Source organism: Eucyclogobius newberryi, unplaced genomic scaffold (assembly GCF_026437365.1).
Source record: "Eucyclogobius newberryi isolate DKJ021-1_F unplaced genomic scaffold, fEucNew1.0.hap1 SCAF_3, whole genome shotgun sequence".
In the NCBI taxonomy this organism is placed as follows: Eukaryota; Metazoa; Chordata; class Actinopteri; order Gobiiformes; family Gobiidae; genus Eucyclogobius; species Eucyclogobius newberryi.
In genome coordinates, this window is record NW_027315945.1 from 19,070,511 (window position 1) to 19,087,849 (window position 17,339).

A 17,339-nucleotide genomic window follows, 5' to 3' on the forward strand; every position below is an offset into this window, starting at 1 on the left:
TATCTTCTCCATATTTCATTGCGGTGCGACAATGTATGTGACTGTAGACCCAAGTTTGACAAATTCCGTCAGAAACTTGGTTACAAAAAGGGGTTTTGAGACCAAACAGGGCAGAATTGAAACAAAAGGAGCCAACCTCGTATGGACCCGATGTTTATACTACCGAAATATTATAGTAAGAGAAAGGTAGCAAATAATTACGTAGGAGGGGACTGGCATCCGGACTATGAAAATGAAAGAATTACATGCACACAAGTCCAAAATTCTATGGAAACACTATATAAACAGGGCTTAAATTAAATTAATCTCCCTAATACAGACAGATGTCTTTATTGATGCTGCCCAGAGGTCATAAACGACAAAGGTCTCAACCAACAAAATCACTTAAAGGCGGTATGGACGATTTTTTTCAGCAATTTTTTTATCATATTTCCTCGTGGCGTGGATAAATCATTTGTCCTGCCACGTATCAATCATAAAACGCACCTACCGCTCACCTGCAGCCGCGTCAGGCTCGTCCCCACGTTTCCGCGTGCCTAAGCGCATGGATCTATCATAATATAGTTCCCTCAGTGTACGGGGCAAAATGAAGACGAAGAAAGACAGTTCGAGCTGACGCAGAAGTGGACAGAAATCTACGGGAGACGAGCGATGCGATGCGCTCCGTTGCGCTAATAAACAAACGCACGTGTGTGTTGTATCAGTCTGCACGGGGGAGTGCGCATGCGCATTTCCGCCTGCGTTCTCAAATCACCGAAAAATCGTCCATACCGCCTTTAAGAAGAAAACTAAAATTCTGCAACAACTGGAAACTAGCAGAATTACCAAATGACACTGACAAGAAACACATTTAATTGTTTTCCCTGACACGCCACGCTTCTGTAAATTCTATTAACTGCAATGTAAATACCATCCATAAATGTGTGGTATGTGTGCTTCGCAGAAACACACTAATTTGTTGGATTCACAATGAAGCGGGATATTGCTCTGCTCTGTTGGATTTGTTATACAAACAGACATTTCTTCGGTTTTAAGATTTTCGTGTCATTGGATATTTGTAAAGGCTAAAGGTTGTTGTCATATAGTTGAACTGACGTGGGTGCTAATCTGAGCTGCCCTTAATTGGTGTTTTTTTAAGAGACGGATCAGTCTGATGAACTTAACCTGAGCACATGAGACAACTGTTGCCATGGGTTGTGTTGGTATACAGTTCTTTGCAAACAACTCAAAGGTTAAAGGGCCTTTAAAAGAGCTTTTAACCTTCGAACAGTGCTATTGGTACCTCGCAAATGTGCCCAAAGTTGTTTTTGAATGATTCCTTCAGTCTTTAGCTAGAGAACAATCTCCTTCTTCCCCTCAGAAGAGCAGACCAACGGGGGCTACTCACTAGGATGAGTCATCCTGGTGAGTGAGTTTCCACGCTTCCCTGTTTCAGCCCATCCTCCCGGAAGCACTCTGTACCTGTAACATTGAGATTAGCAGCCTGCCATTCATCTGTCTATCCCGGGCAGCTATGGAGTATGGATTGAATGAATAATGCAATGTAGAGCACTTTGAGAGTCTTGAAAGGCGCTTTATAAATCCAATGCATATTATTATTGTTTATAATTCCTGCTTCCAACACAAAAACTTTGACACTGACATTCACTTGCTAACTAATGTCACCTTGTGACAAGGTAATGAGTTATTTACTTCATGTCACTGGGCAGTATATAACACGCAAAAAGAAAGTATCAAAGAGCACAACAAAACAATAAAACATACAAACTTCTTAAATAACCACACTTTGAGTTTATGAGCAAAATGGAAACAGATCTGAGCGTTTATATTGAGTGGCAGATCTTATTTTTCCTCTGCTGTAAAATTAATCAATAGCTGTGGCTGGCCCTGGCGTTCGACACTGGAAAACTGCTTACTCTTGATTTGAGCTATATGTAATCAATTCTCGGCAGGAGGAGGAGAGTAGAGGCCCTTTCCAAACTAAGTGGGGGAACTGTGGGATTACTGGCTCCGTGGCATTTATAAATTGAACCCAACGAGGAGACGGCCACCGAGAGACTCCCAGCCGATGCAATTACACCGGCAGGCCGATAAATCCAGCCCGCCAATCCCTCACTGTAGCACTGCAGTAAATTCACCAGGAGTGCCGATTCGCACTTGTATGGACCCTGGACCCAAGAAAACATTTCTGTTTGTGCAGTGGCTGAAAAAAAGAAAGAAAAAGAAGTAGCTGCAATTTTCACTGGTCTTCGCCCGCTGTAAAAGCTGTGAGTAAGACTGGGTTGAATGACTTAGAGCTGCTGAGTCACAAACAATACACACGCTCACTGGATAATTTAGTATGTAAGCAAGGCAATAACTGCAATGTGGAAGAGAAACTTGATGTGTGGAGGAAGGCAATGCAAGAAAAAAATGGTTAAATACAGAGAGAGATATGTGGCATGATTCTTTGTTCCTTGAAAACTCCTATAATGCAATACATTGTTTATATAATCAACTAAGATTTGTAGTGAATGTGACGTGTAAATTATCCAAAGTAACAGAGCTGAACGTTTATTATCAAAGAAAAGCAAATATTGGCTGACGACGACAAAATCCTGTCTTCTTTTTTTGACGACGTGATTGACGGGCGGATTAACCGATCGGTGCATGGTCTGTTTGTGTCAAAACAAACATGGCGACATAAAAGTAAAATAGAAAACAATGTGGATCTCTGTGAAATTAACAAGTGTGAAGAACTAAATTCTGTAAATCTGAGGTAAATTGAGTTAATTATAGGGTTATGAATGCTAAAAGGATTTTTGAGATTTAGAGATGTCTTTTGCATTTGAGAAACAAATAAGCAAATGTGATTGGGTCATTCCAAAATGGGACAGCCTGAAGTGCTGGATATTCTGTTATTCTAGAGCCTCCTGCCTTCAAACAGAAAATAGGATGGACTTCACAATGGGACCACTTTAGAACGATAACAGGGTGCAGTTCTTCTGACCATTTGCATTAAGACTCCTTGGGACAGGTTAGGCTTCCCAAATTGTATCTCTTTTGAAAAAGGAAAAACAAATATATAAAAAAGGACATAAGGGACACTGCGCTTAAAAGCAGTGAATTGATTTAAAGGACTCTGTGTACAGTCTCTGGGGGATATTTAGAGATGACGAACATCCAGAGGACAATTGCAGCAGCTAACATGATCCTGATCTCTTCGACATTGAGCCGTTGTAAGGCTAAGTGGTTTAGAGGTGAGCATGTCCTGTCTCCATACAAAACACACCCTTGTCTTTACTTCGAACAGGGGTTTACAATCCATTTTTATGAAGATTTTGAATGTCAACCGTTTCCCCACAGACCTTTGCACAACCTGGTTAGGCTAAGATTGATGGAACACCGAGCGCCATCTGCCCTGCTATTGTCTCATGGGACCGAATACAAACAAGGTCAGTGTATTTCAATCAGTTAGATGCACGCAAACTTTATAATGTGGACATTCAGAGAGGTCAAACATGCCTCAGAGTGCTGGTGTTTTATCTGCCACAGACTCCCATTCCAAACAAAGCAGATGCCTTTTTGGAGGACTGTATCAGTAACTGTATCTGTATCATCGGTAAACCAGTAGTACATTTTCTATCATCAGATCAATTTACAAAAGAGTCAAATTATGCATAAAATAAAGGGCACACAAAAAACATGTAGTAACTGCATTTAGTCATTTTAAAAAGAATGTCACTTATAACTGCAATATGGATAATTTACTTTTTAACCAGACTTTCAATGTCTTGTTTGCGGACAAAAAACAGATCTGTACAATATCCCAATTAAAGCTTGAAAAACAGTGTGAAACTGAAGCCTTCAGTGCCATTTAGTTGAATACAGCCCTGGAGGCACATTGTTGTTAGGCTTCTCTTATCAAACATGCAGTGCAGACTGTGGCGCCCTGTGGGCAGACGCACTTTCGACAAGATTAACTGTGGAGTTGTATCTAATATTACCAAGTCTACCTTAACCCCTGTTGTGTGTACTGAATACTGCACAAGCAAAGCAGGGCAGGGCAGGAGAATTTTTGCTATACAAGAGATACTGATTTGGAAATTCACAGTAGTTTTGTGTCTGTGTAGAGCCCATTGCAGCTGTAGGCCAGGCATGGGTATCCCCTGGATTGAGTTGAATTGTAGAATATTTAAAGGTGTTGATGAAATGCCACATTCAGTAAAGACATGGACAAACCTAGTAGAGGAGCTTGTTGGGAAATGCTGTCTCTAAAATGAGAGGGATGGGGGAAAGTAAATAGTGGAGAAAGGAAGTCCCAGGATTGGATTTGCAGTGGGGCTAAGCTTCCTTCTGGTGCTACGTGACCGTCCTATCCCAGCCAAGGCAGGCGGCTCAGGCTTATCTCGGCACACACAAGCAGCTGCCGGGGGGCGTACAGTGGCATGGCTGTGGGCTGCAGTTGGAGCGTGACAGAGTCTAACTCACTTATATTGGGCCAGGCGCTCTCCCCACTTCACTCCATTCCTTCAGTAGGGAGGGCATGCACACTGGAGGATAGCTGACTAATGCGGCACATATACTGTACAGACAAGATAGTTTTAATTGGCTGTAATTTTAAAATGTGCACTCTTTTCTCCAGGGGATCAATAAAGACAGTACTTCTGACTTCCAATGCTCTTTTTGCTTAAAGTATTCCTATTGTGCTTTTGTTTGCTATATAGTTCTAAATCACAACACCCGTGGATCATTATGTGGACATTTTAAATGGAAACATTGGTGTAAAAAACAAGTCAGCTTACCTCCGGGTTGAAAACTGTGGCCCTATTTTTCCTTTTGCAGCACATCGCCCTATGAAAGCTGCAGTTCAAGATAACAAGCAGCAGATTTTTTTTCTCCATTTTTGCCAGAATGGCTATGCGATGCTGCCCAATCCTACTTATGTCATCACTGTTGTAGAAAATAAAGCAGAACGAAGTGAATAAAAAGAAGTGGGTGAGTATCGGTGGAAAATCTGGAGTGCGATGAAACAGGGACTGTTGGAGCAATGGTCTCTTGTTTGCAGCAGAATAAAGTTAAAGAATAAATGGTTAAATGAGAAGGGAAAACAATTATAATATGGTTAAAGCCTCCTAAAAGTTGATTTCTGTAATAATAACAATACTATATTATAAATAATTTACAACTTTATGTAATGTAATGTATTTTACAAGCCGTCAAGTCTCTCAAAGCACTACACTATAATTATTATTCATTCCATCCATATTCAGTGGTGGTAAGCAACTTCTGTAGTAAAGGAGCCAATCTGTGCCATCTGCTCCTCCAGTCTCTTACTCATACTACAATAGTTATATACCAATGCTCTAATCATTAAGCCACTGACAACTCTAAGAACCTATTAATTAGAGTATATTTAACAGATGATTACAACAATAATATGAATGTGCTCCTTGTGCTTGGATAAATCCATAGGTTTGCATCAGGAATGGCATAAGGCCTAAATAACTTAAACTAGATTAGCACAAAAATACTGTGGAAAGGAAAAAAAACAATTGACTCAAAGCTGTATAAACGTAAATAAGGCAAGATATCTTTACTGTTAATGTTGTAAATAACTTCCCACTGTCAAGGTTGTACCTGCCTAAGGGCCATAGTTATACGGACAAAGCGTTGACCAGAGAAACATGAATGAACGATAAAGAAGCATTGACGCTAAATGACCTGTCATTATTTATCATGACAAAAGACAAAAGTTGTTGTTGTTGTTGTTGTTGTTGTTGTTGTTGTTGTTGTTGTTGTGTTTCATAATCACATTTCAGCCCATTTCGCTTGTCCACTTCCATAGGATCAACACATAGTTCGGTCCATGTGTGTTTGCAATTGCCACCTCTGGCCATGATCCTGATGTGTAAACACAAGATGAGCCACCTGGGACTATCATATCAAACAGGGAAAGAGCTGCTCCACTGTACCGCCCGCAGCACCGGCTTTAACTGTCAAATCCTCTGTGGTTAGCGGCTTCACAACGCCACAATACAAACAGACAGCTGCAACAAGGACACAAATAAATTCAAGGACAACGGTACATTTCAGGTCTGTACTATGCATACAATAACAATTGGTGATGTACTGCATGATGTCAACTTGGGTGGTGGGGATGTTATTCCTGTATAAATGATTTAAAAGATTGAAAAACATTCTAAATTACGGAATGGAGGCAAAAGTGGAACATATGTGATCTTAATGGAGAAATTAAAATTAGTTTCAGAATATAATAAAATGTGAAGAATCAAGGTGGTTTTGGCAAATGAAAACCACTCAGATACATGTGAGGAACATTAGAGTCTGGTGTAAAGACATTTTCTGTTGTATTTTACATTTTTGGTTTATTGAACAAGTGATTAGTGCAAACACTGTCCTTTTCCTCTGTATCTACCTGCCTATCAATGAAATTTCCCCATGTGTGGACAATAAAGGATTATCTTATCTTATCTTAATACAGAAATATGTTGACCGGACAATAGTTTAAAATTGTATCTACAGATACAGTATATTGCATAATTTACCACTGATGCTACTGTTTATTTATGCAAAATAATTTCGAAGGCCCAACAAATTTATTTTTCATATTTTTTTGAAACAAAGTTTCAAAACTTGCTTGTACAAATGTACATATAATTTTAAAGGATCTATTATGTGGTACATTTATCATAAATATTCAAAAGAAGTTGACAAATTATCCTGCTATCGCCTGCCTATATACTGCATATAATGTACATATACCCCTGAATTAGAGGTAGGCTATATATCTAAATGAAGATAGAATGTTGTTTTGAGAATATACAAAATGTATAAAATAAATATCGGGTATATTGTTCATTGTAAATATGCAACAAAAAGTGCTGGGAAAAAAGGGTTAAAGGGTTTATAAGGTTTTGTGAATAATAATACAGATACCTTTGTCTGATTACTAAACCTAAACTAATACTTGTTTTAACAAAATGGATTGACATAATATATAAACACCCTATGGTGTTTACCCCGTATTTCTGACATTTGCCCAGAGTTTAGCTTCCTAAGTAAAAGAGCAACAAAGTGGTAACACAATCTTCGATCTATTGAGTAGGTGCTAATTTGATCCAAGCCCTTTTAAACCCTTCCATGAGAGAAGTGCATATCAAGCTAACACTAGTGGGAAGTTAGCATATTGCCCACCCAGCACTTGTCCCTTCACCATTCGACCCTGCAGCGAAAATCCAATGAATAACTAACAGGGTAATAATCGCTCACACAGCTCGGTGACAGGTGCGAGAGTAAAGCAGCAACACGTGCGCTGGTGTCTTGTTTATGAACATTTCCTGTGTCATGTGGAGAGATACAGTGCTATGTTTGCAGAGTCACGGACCCGCCTCATGGCCGAACACAAGGAAGTCGTGTTACATTTGGTTTAAAAATACTTTCTACATGCCAAGTTTGGATGTCCTCATAATTTGAAAAGTCATATTTTGTACGTTGGAATTAGGGTTGGATTCTTCATCATCAAATTATAATTATTTACAACAGTATCACAATACAAACTCAACTCAATCTGATTATACATTTTTATACCACAATGATAAAAGAAAACACAATATGAGGACTTGTACTTATTGGACCCAGATTTTTCTAAAACAATTAAGGAAATGTAAATTTTTTTTTTTTTTCAGTACCAAATATGTACGGTATCTGTGTATTATTATTTTTTAAATCATAAAACATTTATACAGTATGAAAATGCTTAAAAAAACAAAACAAAAACAAAAAATAAATATAGCCGCAAGCGGCAATGATCGGCCCTCGCCACGCCGCCGCCACACCGCCGCCACGCCGCAAGAGGAGGGGGCGCTAACGCGCCCCAATTGGCCTTTTATTACGCCTACTGCTGAATCTGTGACGCTGTCACATCTTCTCCCCTTTGTTTTACCATCAAAAAGCTATTTTATTTTGAATTCTTGGCAAAATGTGCGGCTTTGCCGCACAGACACCGTGACTCTTTGAATGAAAATGTGGATAACTTTTGATGGTCCTGAAGATGAGTCTCACCAAATTTCAGGTTAATAGGGCTGACGCCCTGAGGGGGAGGAGTTTGTGAAAGTCTAAAGTGTAAACATGTTCTGGCGATTTCCCCATTGGAATAACATGAAAGCCCAAGCCTATGACCTCCCCTACCCCTAGCCTCCTCTACCCCATTGCCTACACTTCTACCCCCTGTTACATCCCCATCTTTTTCTCTCTACTTCTTCTGTCTTGTTCATTTTATCTGTATATTAATGTGTTCTGTACGTGTTGTCCCCCCTGTCTGTAAATACCCCCCCCTTTTTTATTATGTTCAGCGTCTTTGGGTCACTGAAAAGCGCTATATAAATAAAAGTTATTATTATTATTATTATTAAAGGTTTGGGTCATCGTTACGGCAAAGCCATAACAATTATGACATGGGTCTCATTGACTTTTTTGATGGGGATGCTAAAATTGAGTTGTGTGTCAAATTTCAGATAATTTCGCAAAACTAAACATTTAACCTCCATATAAAATCTATAGGGGGCGCTGTCGCGCCAAATTAATTAATTTCACTTCAAGTAGGTTTAGGGCAAAGAGTTTAACAACTGATTCTAATTTGATGCAATTCGGACTTTATCTGCGCAAACGGCAGAAATTTTAAATATGGGAGATTTCTGAAATTTTAGTTACAGTTTGCGGCTTCGCCGCACAGAGACCGTGAGAGGTATCAATGTAATTTGGATAACTTTTGATGTCCCACTCCTCAGTAGCATTTTCACCAAATTTCAGCTTTTTAGGGCCAACGCCCTGGGAGGAGTTCGTAAAAGTATGACGTTTGGAAAAACTCCGAAGTCATGTTTAGCCATTTTTGAAGCAATATGGCCGACATTTGGTTGGGGGGACGGCGTTGCCGTCATAATATTTTTTACTTCTCTTGTCACCATCTACCTCTGCGCCAAATTTCATGATTCTACGATCAGATTTTTTTTGGGTCATTTCCCATCTCTCAATGCATTTTTGGTACATTTGGTGGCGCTGACGCGCCAATTTTTTTTATTTTAGAAAAGGGAAATAGCCAGAATGTAGAGAGGCACGATTTTTAGAGGTGTGCAAATTTTTGTGACTTTTCGTCAATGTTCACTGGGTGAAAAATAGGGGGGTTGGTCCCGAGAAGAAGAAGAAGAAGAAGAAGAAGAAATATAGCCGCAAGCGGCAATGATCGGCCCTCGCTACGCCGCCGCCACGCCGCAAGAGGAGGGGGCGCTAACGCGGCCCAATTGTCCTTTTATTACGCCTACTGCTGAATCTGTGACGCTGTTACATCTTCTCCCCTTTGTTTTACCATCAAAAAGCAATTTTATTTTGAATTCTTGGCAAAATGTGCGGCTTTGCCACACAGACACCGTGACTCTTTGAATAAAAATGTGGATACCTTTTGATGGTCCACCCCTGAAGATGAGTCTCACCAAATTTCAGGTTAATAGGGCTAACGCCCTGGGAGGAGTTTGTGAAAGTCTAAAGTGTAAACATGTTCTGGCGATTTCCCCATTGGAATAACATGGGAGGTTTTGGTCATTGCTACGGCAAAGCCATAACAATTATGACATGGGTCTCACTGACTTTTTTGATGGGGATGCCAAAATTGAGTTGTGTGTCAAATTTCATATAATTTCGCAAAACTAAACATTCAACCTCCATATAAAATCTGTAGGGGGCACTGTGGCGCCAAATAAATTTATTTCACTTCAAGTAGGTTTAGGGCAAAGAGTTTAACAACTGATTCTAATTTGACGCAATTCGGACTTTATCTGCGCAAATGGCAGAAATTTTAAATATGGGAGATTTCTGAAATTCTAGCTACAGTTTGCGGCTTCGCCGCACAGAGACCGTGACAGGTATCAATGTAATTTGGATAACTTTTGATGTCCCACTCCTCAGTAGCATTTTCACCAAATTTCAGCTTTTTAGGGCCAACGCCCTGGGAGAAGTTTGTAAAAGTACGACGTTTGGAAAAACTCCGAAGTCATGTTTAGCCATTTTTGAAGCAATATGGCCGACATTTGGTTGGGCAGACGGCGTTGCCGTAATAATATTTTTTACTTCTCTTGTCACCATCTACCTCTGCGCCAAATTTCATGATTCTACGATCAGATTTTTTTTGGGTCATTTCCCATCCCTCAATGCATTTTTGGTGCATTTGGGGGCGCTGACGCGCCAATTTTTTAGATTTTAGAAAAGGGAAATAGCCAGAATGTAGAGAGGCACGATTTTTAGAGGTGTGCAAATTTTTGTGACTTTTCGTCAATGTTCACTGGGTGAAAAATGGGGGGGTTGGTCCCGAGAAGAAGAAGAAGAAAGAATAATATTCCGATGCGAAAACAATGTTTCCCACTTTTCAAATATCATAAACTATACATTTTCGGAAAGCGCTCGCGCTTTCCTACCTCATGGTGTGGGTCCCTGGTCACTGACGGGTACTTTCGATGATTTTAAGTGGGCTCCGCCCACTTTGTGTTTTTGGCCCTCTATACAGTAATAATGTTCAATTTTTGCATTACATGCTTATATGCACGGAACATGCAAGAGATGGGGAACGTATTCGTGAGCTACTTAGCGCAAATGAGTGCTTTATATGGGGATGACGACCCCAATGTAAAGTGCTCGTTTAGTGCAAACTTTTGCACGGGCTTCGCCCGTTTACAACGGTAATGTTCCATTTTCCTACAACTAATTAGCATGCACGGGGCGTGCATGAGTGGAGGAGTGCGTTAGTGAGTGTTTGGAAGTGGGCGAGCGCTTCGCGCTCGATTTCGTGCGCACTACGTGCGCACTTTCGCAGCCGTGCTTCGCACGGCCTTACGAGACTAATAGGCCTCTCGCCAGCTTGTGGCGCTCGGGCCTAATTAAAGTAATAGTGCGTATTGTTTAAAGCAATTAGGATGTAACGATTATTTTTTTAATTGATAATCAATTATTCTTATATATTAGTCTGTAAAAAAAATAATTATATTTATAAATAATTATATTTGTGACTTTTTAGAAGCAAAATTAAGACATTTTAATTCAATCTGTAGCCTATTGAGTTAAATTTAATGTATAGTGCTTTTCATGTGTTTTATGTGGCTGATTAGATCTCACTTTAATTTTGCATTCAAAAAGTTAGATTTCATAAAGCTGCTTCTAAGTGTATGAATGTGTTAGAATGAAAGAGAATTAAGGATTTCACTTTTGTGTTGTTATGTGTCAGTAACCATGGATAATCTTTATATCATGATGTTTCTTAATGTTTCTTTAATAATCATAAACATCTGGGTACATACCAAGATTAAGTTTATTTTTTATTTATTTACCTTATTTCATAAGTAAATTCTTAATTTATGCATGCCATATTTGACTCTGTAGACTATTGCTATTATAATTATTTTATCATTCATTGATTTATGTTGCACCTAATGCGGAGACAAGTTCCTATGTTAGCTAACTGTGTTCTATGACAATGGCAATAAACATTTTCTGATTCTGACTAAAATTTTATATCGTGACACTCAAGTGAAAATGTTCATAAATAAATGTACTTGAGGCTATGGACTAATTTCACACAATAGCAATGCACAATGTTAAGTCTTTATGTGTTGGGAGTAGCTGTCCATCCTTTAGTTTGTTTAGCTTTGGGCCCCAGAAAGACATAGCAAGATGATAACAAGATGGAGAAACAGGAGTGGTGTGAGGGAAGAGACCAGAACGAGGCCAGGCAGTGGACAAAAAGAGCAAAATAAGCTGAGAAATCATTGAAGTGAAAGAGTGAAGAGCTGTGAGGGCAGGACAAGTGGAGCAGCTCTCCTCTTAGAGCCCATTATCGATAGTGACATGCTGCGAACGCTCTCCCTCAGCACCGACACAACAGCTGCTTCAGCACCAAGGACAGCACCAGAGCCTCTGCAGCATAATAGAAGGCCTAACTTGGACACAAACATTTCTGCTGTAATATGTCTGGCTTTTTGGGAAATCGGACATAAATGAGCTTAACGGAGCGGTAGTGAATTGTTTATCGCTTTGAAACACTTTATATTTCACAGGTTTTATTTATTGTGCTCCTATTTAAAAAAAAAAACCACTCAATCATTTGGTTTAAGGTCACACGCTAATACAACAGACTGAGCCTTGTCAAGAGAGGAACTGTGGTTAAGGCAGCTGCACACATGCCAGGCCTCATGTGCAACCAACCAAAGTGTCATGAGTCCTGACTCGGATAGTTTACTGCATGTCCTCCCATCTCTCTCATCCCCATTTCATGCTTAGCTGGCCTGTTTGATAAAGCCTACGGGCCAAAAAAATCCTATATTTTTTTCTTTCAAATAAAAAAAAAAATATAATAATCATTGTCTAGGGAAGCCATAAGTGAACAATATTGGTCTGGTTATTCATGGTGTAAACTATTCCTGTAAAAAGTATGAACAGTTGATAGACAGATTACAGCGCTAGCTGATAACATAAGTACAGTACGGATAGTTTGTTGTCATTACTGCAAATCTTTTCCTACAAAAGTGAAATAAGTTACAGTCAAAAGTCTCACAATAATCATGGCTATCACAGTATAAGCTCCAAATTTGTCAAAATATAGAAAATCAGTTACTAATCTACACTACAACAATTATTAATACTAGATCTTTATATGAAGAAGTTTTTATTGAACAAAACAAAAATAAAACTTCCTTTGGAATACGACATTGAAGATTTGCACAAATGCTTGTCAAGGCATTTTTTTTAAAGGAAAAAAATAGTAGTTCTACAATTATGTTTACCTCTCCACAATATTGCAATAAATATGGTACCAAGAAATAAATATCGTTATACTGTACAACGAGACTTGCCTATTGTTATATCCCGAGCTAATATTACAGCAATATGCATATGTCTTTAGTTTAAAAGCATATTTTTGTTTCATTAATCCTGTAACTAGCTGGCTCCTGCCTAAGGCCCAAAGTCACTGGGATGGGCTCCAGTCACCCGCATCCCCCAACAGGAACAAGCGGTAGAAAATGTGGGGGGGAAAGGTTGTAGATTCCAATATTATAGTGTTATAAGACTTAAATTGATATATATATATATATATATATTAAAAGTGGTGTAAAATCCACATCTCTTGGCCACAAAGCCATGGCTGTAATGATGGCCCACAGCTGTGAAGGCTTTCACTGGGATATCCTGTGCTTCTGAGCAGCTTTAAGAGATGGCTACAGCAGCTTATAATGATGTAGAGGTCAGGTGTGGCATTGCGACTGGCCCTGGCGAGCAGGAGATCTGGAGTCCATGGAGAACTGGTGTCAGGAGTCACAAGTCTCACTGAGAAACACTGGAGGCTTCTTCCAACCATTTTGGAGCAACAATGCCACAAGAACACTATCTTTTTATCAATCGTTGCCTGTATGCATCAAGGATATAAACACAGTCGGGTTTTCACAGCAGGAGGCTCATTGGGCACTTTATTAAAATGTCGATGTTGAATGTGCGATGTGGCTGTAATGACAGGTCTATCTGAAGCTTGGCAGACAGCACAGCGAGAGCCCTGGCACATTACTACTATCCCATTAGAATAAATTAGCATGATCAAGCCCTAGAGGAACTGTGTGGCTCCAAGTTTACTATATGAAAATGCCAAGGGGTGTTTCTCTCTAGATCCCATCTAGATAGGAAGTAGAGAGAGCGGCCCATCAGTAATCAGTGTCCAATTATGTGAACGGTGGAGATGAGTGACAGATGCACTTTCACTCAACGCCTTTATTCAGATGGGCTTTTATCTAGGCCACCATCACCCACAGCAAATTATTAACAGTGGTGACTCATGCTTAAATGGCTCCTATATTTTTGTTGCTTTGAAATTTATGTCATTATGTCACTATGACATATAACAGCTGACTATAACTGACCTGCCAAATGTTATTAATGGAAGATAAGTGTGGGCAGGGACATCTAAAGCAAGTCCACTTGACACCATTTGCTATTATGGCTTAAATTGAAAAGCAGCCAGACAATGAATGATTCACAATTGAATGCATGTTTCATTGAGCTACAAAGTAGGACAGCACGATGTATTGCAATCAAATAGGAATGGTAATTTGAATGGTCACAATTAGCAAATTGCATAGACTGTAATAAAAATGATTTTGCAATAAACCAAATATCCTCTCTTTTTCTGCGTAAAACCAGCTAAATGTGTAGTTTAGACCTCTACAAACATGTTCTAAAATGCTTGGGATTCTTGGATTAGATGATCACTTCTGGACATCTGTTTAAGATCTGAATTTTGAACACAATCTAAAACATAAATGCAAATCTAATGTAATTGTAATTGCTATGTGTTTCTCAGAAAAATTGCAATTGTTATTATTAATATAATTACACATATGCCAGGCTCTGTGCGGCCGGCCTCAGCGCCATGAGATCAATTATTGGCTACGACAATTTGATGAATGTCCCTGTTACTCTCATCGCCATTCCACATCTAATAAAGCCTACAGGTCAAAAAATGAAAATTCTGAACAATCTCATTAATAAATAAATATGCGTTCCTTTACTGACTCCTTGTGGCTGAATGTGTCAACTTTAATGCTATGGTGGAGTAGGGGTGGGCAATATTGATAAAAATCTATTTTTATCTGTCAGTTAAAGACATTTATCTTCAAAACAACATTCACAATATCATTTAAACTTGAATTTTTTGCAGTGAAAAAAGAATAGACTACAGTAAGCGTGCATTGTCCGGGAACTTGGCCCATTATCCCACCGTTTCCACACTGACCCATAGATGACCACAACACTTCCACCTGTCAATGGTTAGCAACTGAAGCAGCGTCAATAAACAATGACTGTGTAGCATGTACACGTACTATGCTACATTTTCCACCTCCTTTTCACCGATAGTCCATTCTCTGTCCCACGATTCAATGTGACATGATCCTCCTCTGACCTCAACAGTGCCGCAGTTAAAGAGCCACTCCTGCATTATACAAGCGCGGCTATAGGATGTTTACCCTGCATTGATTTACATAAGGAACAGACAGGCCGGCTGAAGGACAAGCAGCCAAGAAAATACTAACGTATATGGGAACGGGGCGGTAGCATTTGAAATACATTTACATATATTAATTTAGGCAGGGACATTTTAATGGTGTTTTATTATCATTGTGGTATCGAAATAGTAATCAAGCTTTTCCCTTTGTAACGAAATTAAAGTAGTAGTCGGGGAAAGTGATTGTATGAGAGCTGCTTAAAACAAAGTAAATAGATGTTAAGGTTGTTAAAAGCCCATGAGGCTATTTACCTATGGTGTATCCCCTCTTCAGCTCCCCGACTCTGGGATTGCGTCTCTGGGAGTTGGTGGTGTTATTCTCCTGCACCGCGAGCGACTTGGCCACAGGGGGCGACGCCCTGTTGAGGGGCGAGGCTGGCACCAAAGTCGGCGAGAAACCCTGGCTGGCAATATCCACCGACTGGGACTTCTTCTTCAACCTGAAAGAGGAGGAAGAGCATGTAATTAGCACAAATATTACCACCTTCACAATTCAAGGGCAGACATCATTTGCATGCAAGGTTGTCAATGCCAGCAACATTTTATTGTACAAGACTGGTACAATTACTTGTTTTTTGAAAGTGGAATGGAAGACGATACTCAATAAGCTAATCAGACTCTTGTTATGGGTGAATTTATTAGCATTGCTTTGCATGTCGGACAGTGAAGTTTCTCTACAGTAAAGTGGGCTAAAAACAAGTGCACAACCAAAAGGATTCAGAGTGTTGGAGGGGACTCTGTATATAGAGGCTTTGACACATACAGATCCAAACAGCACATGCATTCTCCATCTTTTCCTGACTCTCGAAAGGACAAGACATTTCCGTTTATTTTCCTCATACATATTTTTTCCCTCTTACCTCTTTTACTGAGAGTAAAATACAGTTACAAATAAGCATAAGCTTATACATCGACTTACTTTCACTTCACAACATAACACGGGATCATACTTGTACACTACAGCAAAAACTTGGAGAGAGAAGGGGGTAAAAAAATGCTCAAGAAATACTATCTAACTATAGTCAAAAAAAGTCCTGAAACAGCAATAGCAGCTCCAGCGCACACACACTTTCAATCACTGGGCCAAAACTGCTGAAGCGAACACTATCTTTCTGGCCATTTCAGCGCGGCGCTCATCCCCTGATGGAGCAAAGTCGCACACATGACACAGTGTCTTAAACAGCCAAAATGAAAACCTATAATCTCCTTGGAAACGCTGTCCATCACTGCATGTGTTCTTCTGACAATCGAACAAACTCGATGTGGGGGACAAACACAGAGGACAGGAGTCTGAATGAGAAAGATTTGGCCCTCATACACAAGATATATAAAACAAAAAACATACAGTTTATACACGTTTGACTTAAACTGCCCGAATGGTAATAAAAAAGTAGTGATTTGGAATGTGGAATGTCAATATTACAAAGAGGGAAATGGACAAAAATAGCAAGGGAAGCCAACGTTGACCAGGTTTATTAATACTGTGTGCTTAACTTGTTGCATCTTAAGACAAACGCACACTACAGAAACATAGCAGAAGACAAACTGCATCAAAGTGAATGAAGTCTTTCTCCTTTCCCTCCGGAGCTTGGGGCACTAATTACTGTCTCATTAGAAAAGCAGAAGGCCCGTCGCTCGCCCTCTCACACTGAGCCACAAGCTACAATATCATACCAACAAAGTCAAAGATCAAACACAAAGGACGTGTCACTATCTGAAGTTGAAGAATCATACATAAACGTAACTTATTCGCCAAAAATTGGTAATTTTTGGGGGTTTTGTACAAACGCATGACGATAATTAGTGTTAATCTAGTATGAAGCGGAGGGTGATTGTATATTTAGAGTTACCATTTTAAGTGTCCTTGGGGTGACCACACTAACCACACTGACACCAAACATATAAACCACAATCTTTGAAGCGTTCCCAAAATACAAGATTAAATAGATGAGATAAAAGATCATAGACAAAAACTTGTTTTAATTTCTTCAAAGGAAATCCCACAGCATAACCCTAGAAAGAGTTTGTGCGCAGATGGCAATGATGTAATAGGTTTCTTTGCTCCCGTCTCTCAAAGATATGACCCATTTTGCATCAAAGAGTCTAGTAAAAGTATCAAATCACTCATACAAACAATTGCCACATGCTTTAGTAACACATGCTCACATAAAAATACTAGCCGTTCCAGGATACAAACATTTCTATACCACAGAGAGAACACAAAATAATGTACGATATGAAAAACATA

General features: G+C 39.4%; 1 protein-coding gene across 3 annotated transcripts in view; it reads right to left on the minus strand.

Annotated features, from left to right (window-relative positions):
- The window catches only part of oxr1a (oxidation resistance 1a), a 157,555-nt gene that overhangs the window by 76,941 nt on the left and 63,275 nt on the right, over window positions 1-17,339 (minus strand). For all 3 annotated transcript variants that reach the window (XM_072460819.1, XM_072460822.1, XM_072460818.1), the window contains one exon: window positions 15,344-15,531. In XM_072460819.1, the coding sequence (XP_072316920.1) occupies window positions 15,344-15,531 (188 nt within the window). The remainder of the gene's footprint in view (window positions 1-15,343; window positions 15,532-17,339) is intronic.